Below are 15,724 nucleotides of genomic sequence, written 5' to 3'. Positions count from 1 at the left end.
TTGACCCATGAAATTATCCTGCAAAACATTTAGGAACTGCCGAACCTTGGATGAATGCGCGGTTCCTTCTGCCCAGTCTATATCTGGATAATAAAGTCCCCCATTATAATTACATTTCCCATCCTTGCTGCCATTCCAATCTGTAAAAGAAGGTCCGCCTCCCCCTCCTCCCTCTGGTTTGGGGGCCTATAGCATACAACCAATATTACTTTCCCCATAGTGCCTTCCCTTTGAAGTTCTACCCATAGTCTACCCATAGGGATTCTACCTCCTCCTTAGCGCCATTATTAATATCATCCCTCCTATTTACCTGTACACTGTTCCTAATATACAGACATACCCCTCCCCCTTTTTTACCTTCTCTATCTCTGCGATAAAGGGAATACCCCTGAATGGTCGCCAGCCAATCATGAGAGCTGTCGAACCAAGTCTCTGAAATCCCCACAAAATCTAAGTCCTCCTCATACATCAGCAGCTCCAGCTCTCCCATCTTGTTGGCCAGGCTTCTAGCATTGGTATACAAATCTCGTCATTTTGTCCAGTTGCATACTATATCCTCGTTTGATGTTTTTAGGCTGCTCTTGCGATTTTCCCCCATACCCACCTTGAGTTTATGAACTCTTAACACCCTACCGCTAATGTCCCCATTTGTGCGCGCTGAACCTTGCTCCCCGCTGGCTAATTCTACATCTGTGTTGAGATTCATGCAGCACGGATTGTTGTTCTTACATGATATTGTGCACAATGAGATCTATACAGCACAAACTGTTATTTATATATGAAGTTGTATATGTTATTAATGTGTGTTTCATTACTTTTTTGTGTTGCTTCCATTGATGACTTCACCATGTTGTCATTATTGGATTTAAATGCACATTATGATGTTCAATAAACTTGTATGTTTTTAACATTTGGTATGTGTCTCTTCAAAAGTCCCGTGGACCATTCCCTCTGTTTTTGTGTACAGATTTGGGACTGAGACACCTACATATTCCACATATATCAACGCTCTCTCCTTGTATCTTCCCTCATTGCTTGCTACAAAACTGAGGCTTAGTTGAGCTGGGAGGGGTTATGTCTGAGTGGAGATTTCTGCCTTTTTCAACCAGTGGCCATTCATCTGAAGGTGGCAGCATAACCAATGTTGTCATAAATATGAAGTCCTCTGTGTCCTGTGATGTAGTCCAAGAAAAGGATTTTACAGGGAAACAAAAATCTTACATTTTTTTTAACATCAGTCAAGTCCCTGGAGCCCCTCACCATGTGTAGAAGAGAAACCTTCTGTAGATGACACACATACCTAGGTGTCCACAATACTGCATGCCAGTTTCTCACACCTATACATACATGCACAATACAGTAATATGGAGTCAACTGCATGTAATTCTCTGGGCCTCACAGTGATTTTGGCGGTAGTCATAATGCCCCCTTTATTGTTTCTGAATACAGTACGACAAGCAAAAATGGCCTTTGTAAATACAGAGGTGAAACCCCCACGAGATGTGCGCAGAAGACAAGAAAAGTTTGGAACTGGAGCAGCAGCTGTCAATGAGAAGATCAGGTATGGGAGTAAAACTATTAGGTGACCTGATGTACTCCCACAGCATAAAGTAAAATTCCTTACCATGATCTGTTTATCTCACTTTAGGATTAAGCCGTTTACTCCATTTAGCAGCAGCAGCAGTAGCAGCATCAGCGCTAATAGTAGTAGTAACCATGTGTCCTCTGAGGAGTCACGCTCATATGAAGAACCTAGCACCAGCTGTACTGTGCCACCACCACCACCGAGCAGTGTTCAGTCTGGATATGATTCACGTAAACCACAAGTCAAGAGTAAGTTCCTATGAGATAAGTAGTGAAAAAGCAAGTCCTACGTCCTTTTTCCTGTTCGCTCCTATTTCTAAGCAAGAACGCATCTTTTTAGATTAAGGCCCTGTTCACACCTGAGCGTTTTTCAGCTAAAAAAACACTCATCTGTGAAAATCCAAAACGCCCAACAATCAAAATCCCATTCATTTCAATGGCCCCTGTTCACATCTGAGCGTTTTGTCCCCTGAAGCAAAACGCCTGTAGCGGAAAAAGTACAGGAGCTTCTTTTTGGGCTGATGTTAGATGTCAATGCCTGCCTCCAAAAACGCCTGAAAAATTGCGGTAAAAAAACGCGTGAAAACGCTACGCTCAAGTGTGAATGCAGCCTAAAGGTGTTATCATTGTTTAGATTCCTGAGAAACAAAGTACTGCCTAATCAAATGTACAGTATATCCTGCTCATTGAAATTTATAGATTTGCTTTGATTTCTTTTCAGCTGCTTTTTTGTTAGATTGTTTAACTCTTTAGTGTGTACATTGTAACAATTTATTTTCTTTTGTTTTTCAGAAGTTGCTCCAATGATGGCCAAAACAATAAAAGCTTTCAAGAACAGGTTTTCGCGGCGATAAAGTACAGGGAAAAAATGAACTTTGGTGTTGTGATGGGGGAGGGATAACGCAGAATAGGGAGCTGTGTTGCTTTTATAAGATGGAGCTCCTGGAACAGTGCTTCCCTCCACCCTACCTTTTCCTTTCCCCAATTGCCGAATATTTTATGTCTTGGTGACACTCATGTGTTTTACTACATGTTTCATTCGTCATATGTATAGTTCTGCGGAGTATCCAATTATTCCATTTTATTGACTCCTGTTTAGACAACTTGTCCCCTCCTTTGATGTGCAGAGCACAGCAATAGCTCCTGTTTTTATCTGGATTTTTTCACTCTTGGGCTTTACGAAGAGGGTACAAAGAGCGGTTTATGTCCTGTATCATGTGAAATTCATTAGTGTGTCCCCTCAAAGCTGGGAATATCTTGTTGCTCTGGATTACTGCATAACATTTCCCAATGGCCTTCGATATAAGCCCATCTGTGATTGCAAACTGTATTTGACAGAGATTCACATGTTGGACATTAGTGTCAAACGTTTATTGGCAATGTCACTTCAATTTTAAAGTCTATATCCCTTTAAGATAACTAATTTAAAGTCAGTTTTTGCACTAACTGAAAAAAAAAAAAGTTTTAATAGTTAGAACTGTTAAATCTGTTTGAAATTTCTTCATCCCTGTAGATGACTTGACCTCTATTTTAGGTTCCACAAATTATGAAAACAGATGTAGCTCACTTTTTCAAATGACATTTTCTGGATACCCATGTACCGAGCGTTCTTGTCATGAAACTGATGTTTCAGTGTTGCAGTGTCATGTAATAAGAATTATTTTGCAGAGACATTTTCAGTGACATAGGATTTTTATGACATGCATCTAATACATACAGTTGTATGAAAAGTTTGTGAACCCTTCGAAAGTTCCTACATTTTTGAATGGAAGGATCTTAAAATATGTTGTGACTTTTATTTAAACAAAAATCAGTTTACATGTAGTATCATTAAAGGGATTGAATTGATTAAATGGATAAAAGTTACTCTGCCTCTTAAAAAAAAAAAAACACTGCTAACAAATATAAAGTACAGGCACCAAGAGATACCTGGAGCAGCTTTCAGTGTCTCTGCTGTGGCTTGATGCTAGGCTGTTCTGATTATTTTTTGGACAAAGCTTTGGGATTCCTGGTAATGCTGGAGCTTGCCTGTCAGTTGCAACCCATTATGGTGATGGGCCAATAGGAATATAAGGGTGGGAACTTTTCTTTGTTCTCTCCTTTCTCTGCTATCTGCATGAGTCACTTTTTGACAGTTTTTCCTGACACCTCGGGCTCCCGGGAGACAGTCCACCCCCCCTCCCGCACACAACAGGGGACTCATAGCCATAGCTCTGTGTATTTTTCTATGAGCCTGTGTAGAGGGGGATGAGTAACTTCCCGCCAGTCAGTTCTCAGACATCGGGAACTCTATGATCTAGCTCTGCAGTGTGTGGCATCAGATCCCCGCCCCCCCCGCTGCTGGAGTTGAGAAAAAGTCATCCTTTAAGCTGTGTGTTTGAAGTACAATCTACAGAGGAAATAGCTGCAGATAATCAGGTACAACATATGTAGGAAGATTTGTATCTGTGTATCATCTGAGGCCACTCACTTCAGTGGGTATATGTAAAGGTTTACAACCACATTAATATTTTGGCAAAGTGATGGGACTGAAAGCTGCTGCGTCAATTGTTTCAGACAAATTTTTGAATGCGTGGTTCTCTGCCATATAAGAACAAAACCCTCAACATTTTGGTTACCTGTGCTTGAAAACAGTACATTTTTTTTTTTTTTTTTGTTTTTTACTAGTTATATGGAAATGTTTTATTTGTTCACTAACAGGAAACCAAGGTAAAATGTGTGCATTTAAGACTTTCAGAAATACAGAACATTTCTAGGGGTTCACAATCTTTTTATAACCTACTTCTTTCCCGAGGTTTGTAGCTTAAATAGACTTCAAATTTTTATTTCAATATTTTACAGAATTTTTTATATAGTTTCCATGTCTCAATAATTTATTTTTACTGAAATATTATTAAAAGGTATTGTGCACTTTGCATCAGCTTAAGTGCAATCGTATTTTCAAACAAAAAGATTTTAAGGGCAGTTTAACTACCATTTTGAAGCCCAGCAACTACTCCTTTGGCCTTAGCATCAGTAAATATACTGCAACTTTGTAGCTTTGATATGTCAATAACACAGCTTCCCCCCTGCTGCCTTCTCTACATAAATGCACATCAATTTACATTTACATCAATGAGACACCCCAGTACAGAAAGGCAGTTACCCTAGAAAGTAATTAGTCCACCCAGTTCCCATGCTGAAGTGATGACAGAACTAACATTTGTTTATATGGTCTTTCCTCGCAGGGGAGGGCTGGCAGCCTTAGGCCTGTGGGGCAAGTCCAGTCAAGTGGCCCATTGAACCATCGAATCAGCTCACCATCCATGCCCACCTGGTTTTATAACGGATATTGATGTTATGAAGCAAGACACATAACGCAATGCAATGTGGTAACATAATTTAAGGTTAATAGCAACAAAGGAGGTTTAACAAAAATACATGACATCACGCCAGGCGGGGCCTAGGAAGCTCCTGTCAGGCAGAGCACTCTGCCTGACAGGGAAGTGACTGTGTTAGTATTGTACCGGCCGGGTTCAGGAGCGTTCTTTGCACACTCATACCACTCCGCTGCAGCTATGCAAATATAGTATTGTGTATTGGTGACTGACAGCTGTATACAGTGTCTGGCTCCTGCATTAATCCAGCCCTGAGTGCAGCCTTTTTACCAGTTTTTAGTGGCCCGGGGGGCAATTGCCACCCTGCCCCCCTTCCCAGTCCTCCCCTGTTTCCTCGTCTGCATTGCCATGCATTTTCCATGCTGAATTTTGTTTTTTATAGAGAGTAGGCTGAACTGAGCAAACCAAGCAATGTAAGAGGTATCTGTGTTCTAGGTGAATGCATGCAATATTGATGCAGAGGCCATGGGTGGAGTGGTTGCTGAGTTTTATCATAAAAGTGAATCTGTCCTTAAATAGGAGCATTGGCCAAAACATATTTTCAAGCATCTATCATGGACACTGCTTGCCTGTATAACTTATTTTTCTGTGCATCAAGTCCTTGGCTCTGTCAGTGTTCTGTGTTTTCCTTATCTTGCTTTCTGACATGCCTGAATGCTTTCCGCTTCCTACAGCCCCTCCCTCATTTCTAACACTGTTTAAGTTTTTTTTTTTTTTGGGGGGGGGGGGGTAGATAGGCAGGTACTAAAGAGGCCATTCGATATCTTCTCTCTTCTTTCAGCAACCAAGACAATCCTTTCCACTATAAATTAGATTTAAAAAAAGAAGTTGATGTGCAGGGGATAAGGTTAATTTATTACAAATAGAATTGCATGTGATTACACAGTACAGTGTACACATATGTTCTCTTTATTCTTCTTTACTTTGTATTCTAAACCCAAACTTTGGAAGTTCTTGGTAATATTTAGCCATTGCTATGCTTACTTCTCCTCTTAAACAACAGCAATTTCCAAGACATAATTGGTCCATTAACCTAGGTCAGCTGTGAATTGATTTTGGATTCTGCAGTTTTTTCTTAACATTAAATGAAATCTATAGGGAGGGGCTGTAGAAGACTCTTGTATATCATGTGAGCTCTTGCTTTATGTAAATAAATTAAAAAAAAAAAAAACTTAAGAAAAAAAACTCTGGTCTATTGAGGAATACAGTAAGTCTTAAACCGCTAGGTTCACTGTCACCTACAAGAGATTGGTCACTGGCAATCAAAACTTCAGGGCAGCACAGGATAACCTCTCCCACTACCAGCATGCCTCAGTTTCTTGGTGTCCTAGGAGGATGGATGTATTTTTTTTAGCTCTGTTTTGTAACTTAAATTTATTACCATATTTTTTTTATCAAGACTCTCTGCATCACTGCTAGATTGCTGGTCTTTGTGATGCAATTATTCAGTGCAGCTGTCCTTAACCTGATTTTTGAAGTGCTGCGACCGGACCCTGCTAGACTGCATGTTGGGTCGGGGGTGGGTTAGTCTGGAAGGGACCTTTTGGGTACTGGGTTCTGTGTAAGGCAATTTTTAGGCTCCAGTCTGGCACAAGTTAGCTGCAGAGCCCTTTCCAGATCCAGAGCTGTTGGCACTGCCCAGTGCTTGGCCTGTCTCTGATAACCCACTCTGAGTAGACTGAACATGCTGGGCTCCAGGGGCTACCCCATTTGCTTGGATTGCTGGGTGCCTTTAATCCACTTATTGCCAGTTTCTATAATGGAAAGGGTTAATGCTGAGAGACTGAGCACAGAAGTTATCCGCTGGGTGGAGTGTCAAGGGAGCATTCCCCACTCTTTCCCTCAATTATGTGCCAAGGAAGCATCTCCCAGCTGCTGCTCCTGCATTCCATAAAGACATGTGGAACTCTTTCCTTTTGGTTTGGTTTGTTCCTGTGGCCTGCCTTTAAAAACCATGGTCACCTCCAGGTATTTGACCCTCATCTGCTACCAGCTGTTTGGGTTTCGTAAGTACCTGAGACCTTGCCTTGTACCCTAAGCTTACATTGCTTAAGCGCCACATGGTCACAATATTTCTGATTCTAGACACAGGGGGAAAGGTCTCGCTGTCCCAGGTGCCCCAAGCTCCCACTCTACTAACAGCTCTGGTGCTGCTGGCAGCATACCTAATGTTGTGGCCAATATCTGCAGCCTGGAATCATGTTGCCTTCTGCTAGAGTATGTCCCATCTTTTGAATCTTCCCTAGCTCCATTGCATGTCTTAAGCTTCGCCACCCTTTCACAAGAGCTTTTTACTACAGTAATGCAAGACATTATGGTCCAAATCACCCAGCTACTTACTGTCTGTGAGGGCAGAGGCTATAAGCATGCTGCCGCACCTTCCCCTGTAGACTCTATATCTATTCTGCCAATGGCCTCTGAACCATCAGCCACTGAGAATCTTGATTCCAAGTCAATCCAGTCCCTACTGGACTAGCTTGCTTCAGAGCAGTTGCAATCTTTTGCTTTAACTCACCAATAGAAGACGTTTGGGCTCTTATTGGTGTAGTGCCCACCACTCTGGAACTAGAGGACCAGCCTGTTTCTTTGCCACAGCTATTCCCAATCTTGGGTCTGGGTCTTTTAGAGCCACCGAGACCACAAAAACTTTTCTTGTGCATCTGATGTTCCAAGTCTTCCTCTACGGAAAATGTAAACATCCTGACTAAGTTGAAGAGGAATTTTTTTAAAAATCAGTCTGCAATTGCTCTGTGTGGATCTGGCAGTAGCCACTTTAACAAAGCAACAATTGTTCTGCAATGAGATGCACCTTTCTTTAAAGGCCCAAATTATATGCAGTTGAACACCTTCTCTAAAGCTTTTGTTCTCACAGGCAGGTGTTGTCCTCATCCTGCCTTAGTTTTGACTTTGAATTGCAAAACTTTGTCTGGTTAAAGCCTTTTCAAAAAGGAGCTGGTCTCTGCTGTTAGTGTCTTGGTCATAGAATTATGGAACAAATGATTGTTGCCTAAAGTTGTGACTGACTGTTGAAGGTTTCCTAGCTCATCTCCACCATAGTTCACATGTCAGTACACCTGCAGAGTAACCCAGGTCTAAAAAGCACCTGCTCCACATGGCCTTCAACGGACAACATCTCTTAGATCCACTCTGGATGCCAGTATTAAGAATACTCCTCAGCCAGAAAAGACTTAAGGCACGGTCTAGGACAGTGATGGCGAACCTTGGCACCCCAGATGTTTTGGAACTACATTTCCCATGATGCTCATGCACTCTGCAGTCTGCAAACCTAAAGGACTCTGAGTCCTTTAGGTTTTTAGGAGGTTTTCATGGGCGTTTGATGGAATGCTAACATTTTAGGCCTTTGGCTTGTTTACACAAGTTGTGGTATTATTGATTGTGCTGTGACTCCATTGCTGCGTCTGAACTGCCTTTTCTATGTTACAGTATCTGTATACAAAGTCTGTAAAACCCATGTCTTTTGCTAAATAAATTTTTTTTTAAAAAATTCTGTTTTTGCATGAAAGTCCTGGGTCAGATGCCCCCTTTAACACTAGACTCCTACAGGGCAATAGTCTGTTGTTATGAGACAAGTCAGTCCCTAAAAAAAAAAACTGATTCCTTTTGAAACTGAAGACAAGGTTGTCCCTTGCTCAGGAAACTGGAAAGTCCTTCTATCCCATCTTTTGAAAGATTCTCATGATCAGGGCCAACCATTTGGCCTGGAGGAAGTCCTGGGCACCCTGTCAGTGTAGGGGACTTGGTCATTGGAGATCAGTTTTGGGACTTTTAGTGATTTCACTGTCCCCCTACGGTGTTGGAACACCCCGATGGAGGGTCACCCAATCGTGATTGTGTGGAATAATGCCACAGTAGTGGCCCACATCAGTCATAAGGAATAAACCAGAAGTCTCACTGTGACAGGCAGACTTGCTGAGTCAATAGTGTCTGGACCCATGGCAGTGGTCCATACAGCTGTAGGTGTTCCAGGACATTTCACACAGGTGGGGGGCTGTATTAAACCTCCTTGCCTCCAGTTTCATCTACAAAATGAACATGTTTGTCTCCAGGCACAATGATCCTCTATTGGGAGCAATGGATGCTCTGGGTTGCTTTGTGGGCTCTTACAGATTGACCAGAGTTTCTATCTCAAGGACTGATCTACCATTCTGATTCAAAGTAACTGGCTTTAAATGGTATGATTGTTGAAGCCTGAGTTCTGGGATACCATAACATCTCTGAATTGGTGATTCACACAATGTGTAGGAAGTATACTTCTCTCAAGGTTTATCATTGTACATGGAAGGCGTACCTCCCCTGGTCTCTGGGATTTAACCTTAGGAGATTCTTCATTAAATAAATTATCTCCTACCTACAAATGAGTCTGAACAAGCATCAGGCTCTTAGAATCATCGATGGTCAAGTCTCTTCTCTTACTGTCTTGTTTCAGAGACTGTTACCCTTTTACTACTTGATTAAAATATTTGTAGAGGGAGTCTGTTTGTTCTACCTCATTGTTTCCTATTTTACTCCATAAGATTTTAATCTGGTTCTCCCTGTGCTTCAAAAATAGCCATTTGAAGCCATTAGAGACACTGGTCTCCTAACGTTCATCCGCATGGTAGTATTATGTAGCCCTCAGCTCTGCATGGAGGGGTGTATGAACTGGAGGCTTTATCCTGCAAGTACCTTTTTCTGGTCTTGCTCAAAAGGTGGGGCTGAGGACTTCCTTCCTACCTAAGGTAGTTGTGGCTTTTCACCTTAACCAGGACACCCATCTTCTGACCCTCCCTCCCTCCCTTCCAGCTCTAGTGCCCCAGAAAGAAATTTCTCTACATTGCATGGATGTGGCTCAGGCCATGATTGTCTATTTATGTCACTGCTTCTTTCAGAAAGACTGACTGATTCCTTTTTGTCATCCCAAATGGTCCTGTAGGGGTGCAACAGATTCTCATTATACCATCTCAAGGTGACTAAGACACATCATCATTCAAGCCTATGGTCTCAAGGATTTGGGTATACCCTTCCCTATCAAGGCACACTTTACCCCTGCCTCTGCTAGATCTTTGAGTGCTTCTTGGGCTTTTCGGCAGCGGGCAACTTGTTTGAGTGCAAGATCCTTTTTATATGGCTTTTTAAGCTGCAGGCATTCCCCAGTTCTTTTTTTTCTTGGGCCTGTTAGCATTTTTTTTGTGTGTTGCCCACCCCTCAGTTGGACCACTATTGGACACCCAAAGGGTTGGACTTCCTGTGCCCCTCAATTGACAAGAAAGAAATAGGATTTATGTACCACTGTAAAATCCTTTTCCTGGAGTCCATTGAGGGACACAAGTCCCACCCCTCTGTGTTTATGATCATGCTTTGTTACAAAAACTGAGATATGCTTGAGGGTTAATCATGGGATGGCCAACAGTTGTTTTTGTTTGCAAGTTGCCAGTCCTCTGCGAGCAGCAGTAAAACCGGACCGTATAACACTTCCTGTGTTCTTTAATAGACTCCAAGAAAAGGATTTTTACGGTTAGTACAAAAATCCTATTTTTGTGGTTTTAAGGAGATTAAATATTTTAATTAGACTTCTGTATGCAAATAATTTTATCTGGCTCTTAATAAAATGTGAATACTGCAAAATGTATGTGTCTTTATTGTTTAGTAGCTTGAAGTTCGATGTGAATACATTTCTTTCTGTACACAGAACAGACCTGAAGTAAGAACTTTTGGTGCTATTTATGTAGATCCTGTAATTACCTTATGTGACAGGCCAATCCAATGCAGTTTTTGCACCTTAATATAATCAAGAATAAAGGTGCCTATACAGCTGTAGACTGGTCTACCTATGGCATCTCTCTTTTCAGTGGTGTATGGTGTGCATCAGAATTTACCTCTCCTGGTTATGGCTACATTTAAGATTAATGATTTTTCCGTTTAGTTGTAGACTAAAAGGTGTAAGGCCTAAGGTGTAATGAGAACAAGAGGAATGGTATTTGAGAGCTGCATCAAGTTGCAAATGCAGCCTTTAAACTGTTGCGCCTTCCATCCTACTGAACAATATCCAAATGAATAGCTATCATGCAGAAATGCATTGTGATGTGTAGTGTGCATGGCAGGGATCAAGCATTAGGTTGAAATTTTCAACATTTAGCACACCCAGTTTAATTAGCTCAGGAAGAGCTTTTAGAAGCTACGTGACATGTTAGTTCACTTGGGTATACTTTGGGACAGATATGCTTTAAATGTCAGTCTGTTCATGTTGCATACCTCTCTTTTATTACATGGGTCTGTCCTGTAGTGAAGCTATATTGATTGGATGTCACTAATTTTCTCTGAAGAACTTGTTGGTCTACCTGCAGTTTGTTCCTTGTATTGGATGCAGTCCACTATGTCACTACAGGACACAGCTTGACGTGGTGGGCATGGCTAATGGACCCACAGCCCATGGTGGGAAAACAAATACCCAACAATATTATATGTGAAGTTTGTTATAGGCCATAACGCAGCGATCAGAGGATTTGGTGGCAGGAGAAGTGAGTATTAAAGAGACTCCATCACCTTGCTTATGTAGGGAAAAGTGACAGTGTTTGTGTAAAGACCTTGAATCCTGATTCCCCCTCCCGGGACTTGCCTTGCCAACCCTGCTTTTGTTTTTGCCATTGACTGCCAACAATTCCTGGTACTTTCTGATATAGGGGCCATGTGACCTCCCCAGGACTAGCAGCCATTTGTTAGACCTGAGCACTGTCACATGTCTGAGGAAGTAACGTCACTGCTTGCCTTAGCATCCACCCCACAGCAGCCATTAGATATTTTAGTGCCAACCCCAACACAGGCAAGGTGAGTTTTAGTTTATATCAGCTAAATAAATTCCAGGTTCATCAAAACAAAAGTTGTTAAATATCTTTACTGTTTGTTTCTGGACCTTTGCAGAGAGACCCCTGATCTTCAAGGGTTCTACTCAGCAGCATGCTAGCAGGACACAGGCTTTAGCTGCTCTAGGAAGAAAATTAACTGTAAGATCTTGAACATCTGTTGTTATGATGTACCTGGGATGTATTTAGCCATAAATAGCTGCGTAATTACTTACTATACAATATGTGTTAGCCAAAATGTCTGTAAAAATATTGTTATCGTTGTCCAATTTATACCATAAAACTGCACAAGGAAATGTCAACAAGACAGGATATGCGCAAAGAAAATGCAAAGATACCAGCAGTGTTCTGGATTGGAAAAAGTAAACAGATCCACCATTTTGACTTTTCTGAGCTGCAGGCTTATTGAAGGTCTGTGAATTGGAAGTGTTTACCCCTTTCTTAGCGATATTACGACAGGAGAATGTGTGCATCAGAAATATCTGTACTAGCTATGGTAACTGCGTATTCATTTACAATAACCTACAGAAAAGTGACCTATACCTATTTTGTAAAAGGTATAAAACTCCGCGCTAATGGTCTATCTGGATAAAAGGAGGATATGTGCAAAGATATATGTGTAAAATGATTGGGTAAAAAAGTGTAAAAGTGGTGTAATAAATATAAATGTAGTATAAAACTAGGCTGCAGCCTCCCTAGATTATAGTCCGAGGACTATAAATGTATGGTATAAAAAAGGTAGGGTGGTGGCGCTGCCTAAAATTAAAGGGGCTAAATGTAAAAGTGCAACAGGATAGTATACCAGTGGTAAAAGCTCAGTGTACAAAGATAATTGTCATATAAAGTGATATGTGCATATGGGTATTAATAAACAATGTGATACAATATGATATAAAAATCTATGTAGATGCCAAACATAAAAATTATAACGGATATAGATATATAATGAATTCTATATAATCTTAATCGTGCATATCAAAAGTGCATAACAGAAAAAGTGCTCTAGTGCATATAGAATCCCCCAATTATACCACACACTGTGGTATGGAGGTAAAATAAAGTGCCAACAAAATATATAACGCAGCAAATATGCACACAAAGTCCAATATAAGTACTAGGTGTCTATATGCCACATGCAGTGACCAAATACAAGGTGTAGAGTTCCAAAATAGATAATAGGTGACCACACTCTGATGATGGCTATAAGGAGTGACCCCGTGGTGGGCAGTGAGGTGCTGGGTGATCCTTCTGGTAAAAAAACTCACTCACCAGAAACACCCACCCCACACAGGGGTATATAGCGGGTGTATTTATATATCCAGCGACCAGAGACTACTGATATCTTCACCTACTCCTGGATGAAGGCGTCCTAGAAGTGGTCTGAGAGGTCCTATATGGAAGGGTCCCCTGGGGTATATGGAAGGGTCCCCTGGGGTAGTGGTCGGGATCTACTGGGCTCCTATCAGTAGGAAGTGGTCCGGGATGTCCGCGGGATATCACTCGCGATTGTATACCAGGGAATAATAAACAAGGCACATAGTGTGATACCGTAAGGGCAATTTAATGTAGCAAAGATAGAGAGGTACTCACATTACAGGAGAAAAAAGCAGGCATATAATCGTATATAAACGTACAAAAGATACAAAAAATCTCTAAAATGTGGGTGTACCACTCGAATCTTTTAAATAACATATTATACATATACATAAAGTTTATTGTGAATAAAAATAAATTTAGAAGAAGAAAAGTTCCAAAAGAAAAGATTAAAAAATATATATTTGGAAATGGAGTTGCACTTTTTTCCCTTTTTTGTATATACACCGATCAGCCATAACATGACCACTGACAAGTAAAGTGAATACCATGGCATCAGAAAGTAGGCGAGATATTTTAGGCAGTAAGTGAACGTGTTGCCCTTGAAGTTGATGTGTTGAATGCAAAAAATAGGCAAGCGTAAGAATTTGAGGGACTTTGGCAAGGGCTAAATTGTAATGGCTAGACGACTGGGTCAGAACATCTCCAAAACTGCAGCTCTTGTGGGATGTCCACAGTCTGCAGTGGTCAGAACCTACTAAAAGTGATCCAAGGAAGGAAAATCGGCAACAGGGTCATGGGCTGCCAAGGCTCATTGATGTACATTGGGAGCGAAGCAATAGAAATTGCTGAAAAATGTAATGTTGGTTTAGATAGAAAAGGATGTCACAGTGCATCACATTTTGTTGTGCATTGGGCTGTGTAGCCGCAGACCGGTCTCAGAGTGCCCATGCTGACCCCTGTCCACAGCTAGAAGCTCTTTCAATGGGCATGTGAGCATCAAAATTAGACCATGGAGCAATGGAAGAAGGCCTGCTCTGATGAATTCAAGAATGGTTTGAGGAACACAACAATGACTTTGAGGTGTTTACTTGGCTTCTAAATTCTCCAAATCTCAGTCCAATTTAACATTTGTGATATGTGCAGGAAAAAGAAGTCTGTCCATGGAGGCCCCACCTTGCAACTTACAGGACTTAAAGGATCTGCTACTGATGGCTTGATGCCAGATAATATAGAATACCTTCAATGGAGTGTATGCCTCAATGGGTTATGGTGGGTGGTCATAATGTAATGGCTGATCAGTGTATAATCCTTTTCTAGGGCCAGGACTAAAATAAAAATTATTTTTAAGTCCACTAAATAAAAAAATTTGGGATATTAATATGAGGCGTTTGTATACGCTGTCAGCAGGTGGAGCTTAATGCACCATTTCACACTTTCAACTCTCCCCTCTTCTCAGTTCTAAGTAAGTGTGTTTAGAGAGCTCATAACTCAATCTAAAATGTTTAAAGCCAACTCCTGTCTATTCCCACTCACTACAGCATCGCCCACACATTATTGCTCTGGGCTGACTTACTGATAGTGACAGTTGTGGACCATGCCTCCACAATCCAATTACCCACTAAATACCAATGTAAAGGGGCAATTCCAATGAAAGCCAAGGTAAAAGGGTGGTTCCACTGAGCACTCATTTAGGAGAGGCAATTTCACTAAAATCCAATTTGAAATCAGTATTTTCACTGAATGCCACTGAAAAAGGGGTTTGCAATAACGTTCAAATTTAAGGGGCATTTCCTCAGCCTGCCATTGTGAAAAGGGATTTTCACTAACCATTGATGGATTTTATTTAAAGGAAAAATAGTCTGTGTGAGATCTGGGTGTAAGATCAAAACACTGAGACTATGTTTCACAATGAAGGGAAGGGGAAAAAGGAAAAGAACAACCTAAAGAGAGACAAGTGTAGGAAAAGAAGGACGGGTAGAGGGAGAGAAGGGGAAAAATAGGAAAGGTGGGAATGAGGAGACCTGGAGCAATGGATGAAAAAAGGGGGGGAAAGAGGGGAGGGGGAAAAGGAGGGGGAAAAGGAAGGAGGGAAGGAAGGGGGCGTGGACAAGGGATGGGGGAAGGGAGGGGGGAGAGGGGAGGGGGAAAGGGGGGAAAAAAGGAAAAAGAGGGACAGGAGAAGGAAAAGAAAAGGAAAAAAACGGGTGGGAAAAGGGGGGGAAAGATAGGGAAGGAGGGCTGGTGGGATTTTGACGGTACAGTAAATCTGAAAAGTATGCAACTAGTATATATAAAATATAAGTTTATTTAGCATATTTAAAATCACAATAAAACATGTAACTGAGACATACAATCAAAGTACAGAACATACATCACTGTATCATATGTAGACATACAGGCAAAGGTACAGGCAGTTTGAGATAAACACATAGGACAATAACCGGTGGTCAATTGAGCACCTGGCATCAACCCAACATGTTTCGCAGACGATTAGATCCGCTTCTTCAGGGGTTTGGTACAAGATATATTGTTTTGCCTTGAGAATCCTGTGTAGCAGAAAATATACATTAAAATACAGCAAAATGA

General features: G+C 41.3%; 1 protein-coding gene across 1 annotated transcript in view; it reads left to right on the top strand.

Annotated features, from left to right (window-relative positions):
- Window positions 1-3,320, top strand: part of ELOA (elongin A) — a gene marked incomplete at its 5' end in the record, with an annotated part of 60,898 nt that extends 57,578 nt beyond the window's left edge. The window contains 3 exons of the mRNA XM_082248528.1: window positions 1,450-1,561; window positions 1,649-1,833; window positions 2,377-3,320. Coding sequence (XP_082104654.1) covers window positions 1,450-1,561; window positions 1,649-1,833; window positions 2,377-2,438 — 359 coding nt within the window. The 3' untranslated portion in view covers window positions 2,439-3,320. The remainder of the gene's footprint in view (window positions 1-1,449; window positions 1,562-1,648; window positions 1,834-2,376) is intronic.
- Between the last annotated feature and the right edge of the window lie 12,404 nt (window positions 3,321-15,724).

Source organism: Pelophylax lessonae, assembly GCF_965119305.1.
Source record: "Pelophylax lessonae genome assembly, chromosome: 2".
In the NCBI taxonomy this organism is placed as follows: domain Eukaryota; kingdom Metazoa; phylum Chordata; class Amphibia; order Anura; family Ranidae; genus Pelophylax; species Pelophylax lessonae.
The sequence above is the reverse complement of the archived record's forward strand: the minus strand, read 5'-3'. Positions and strand labels throughout refer to the sequence as shown.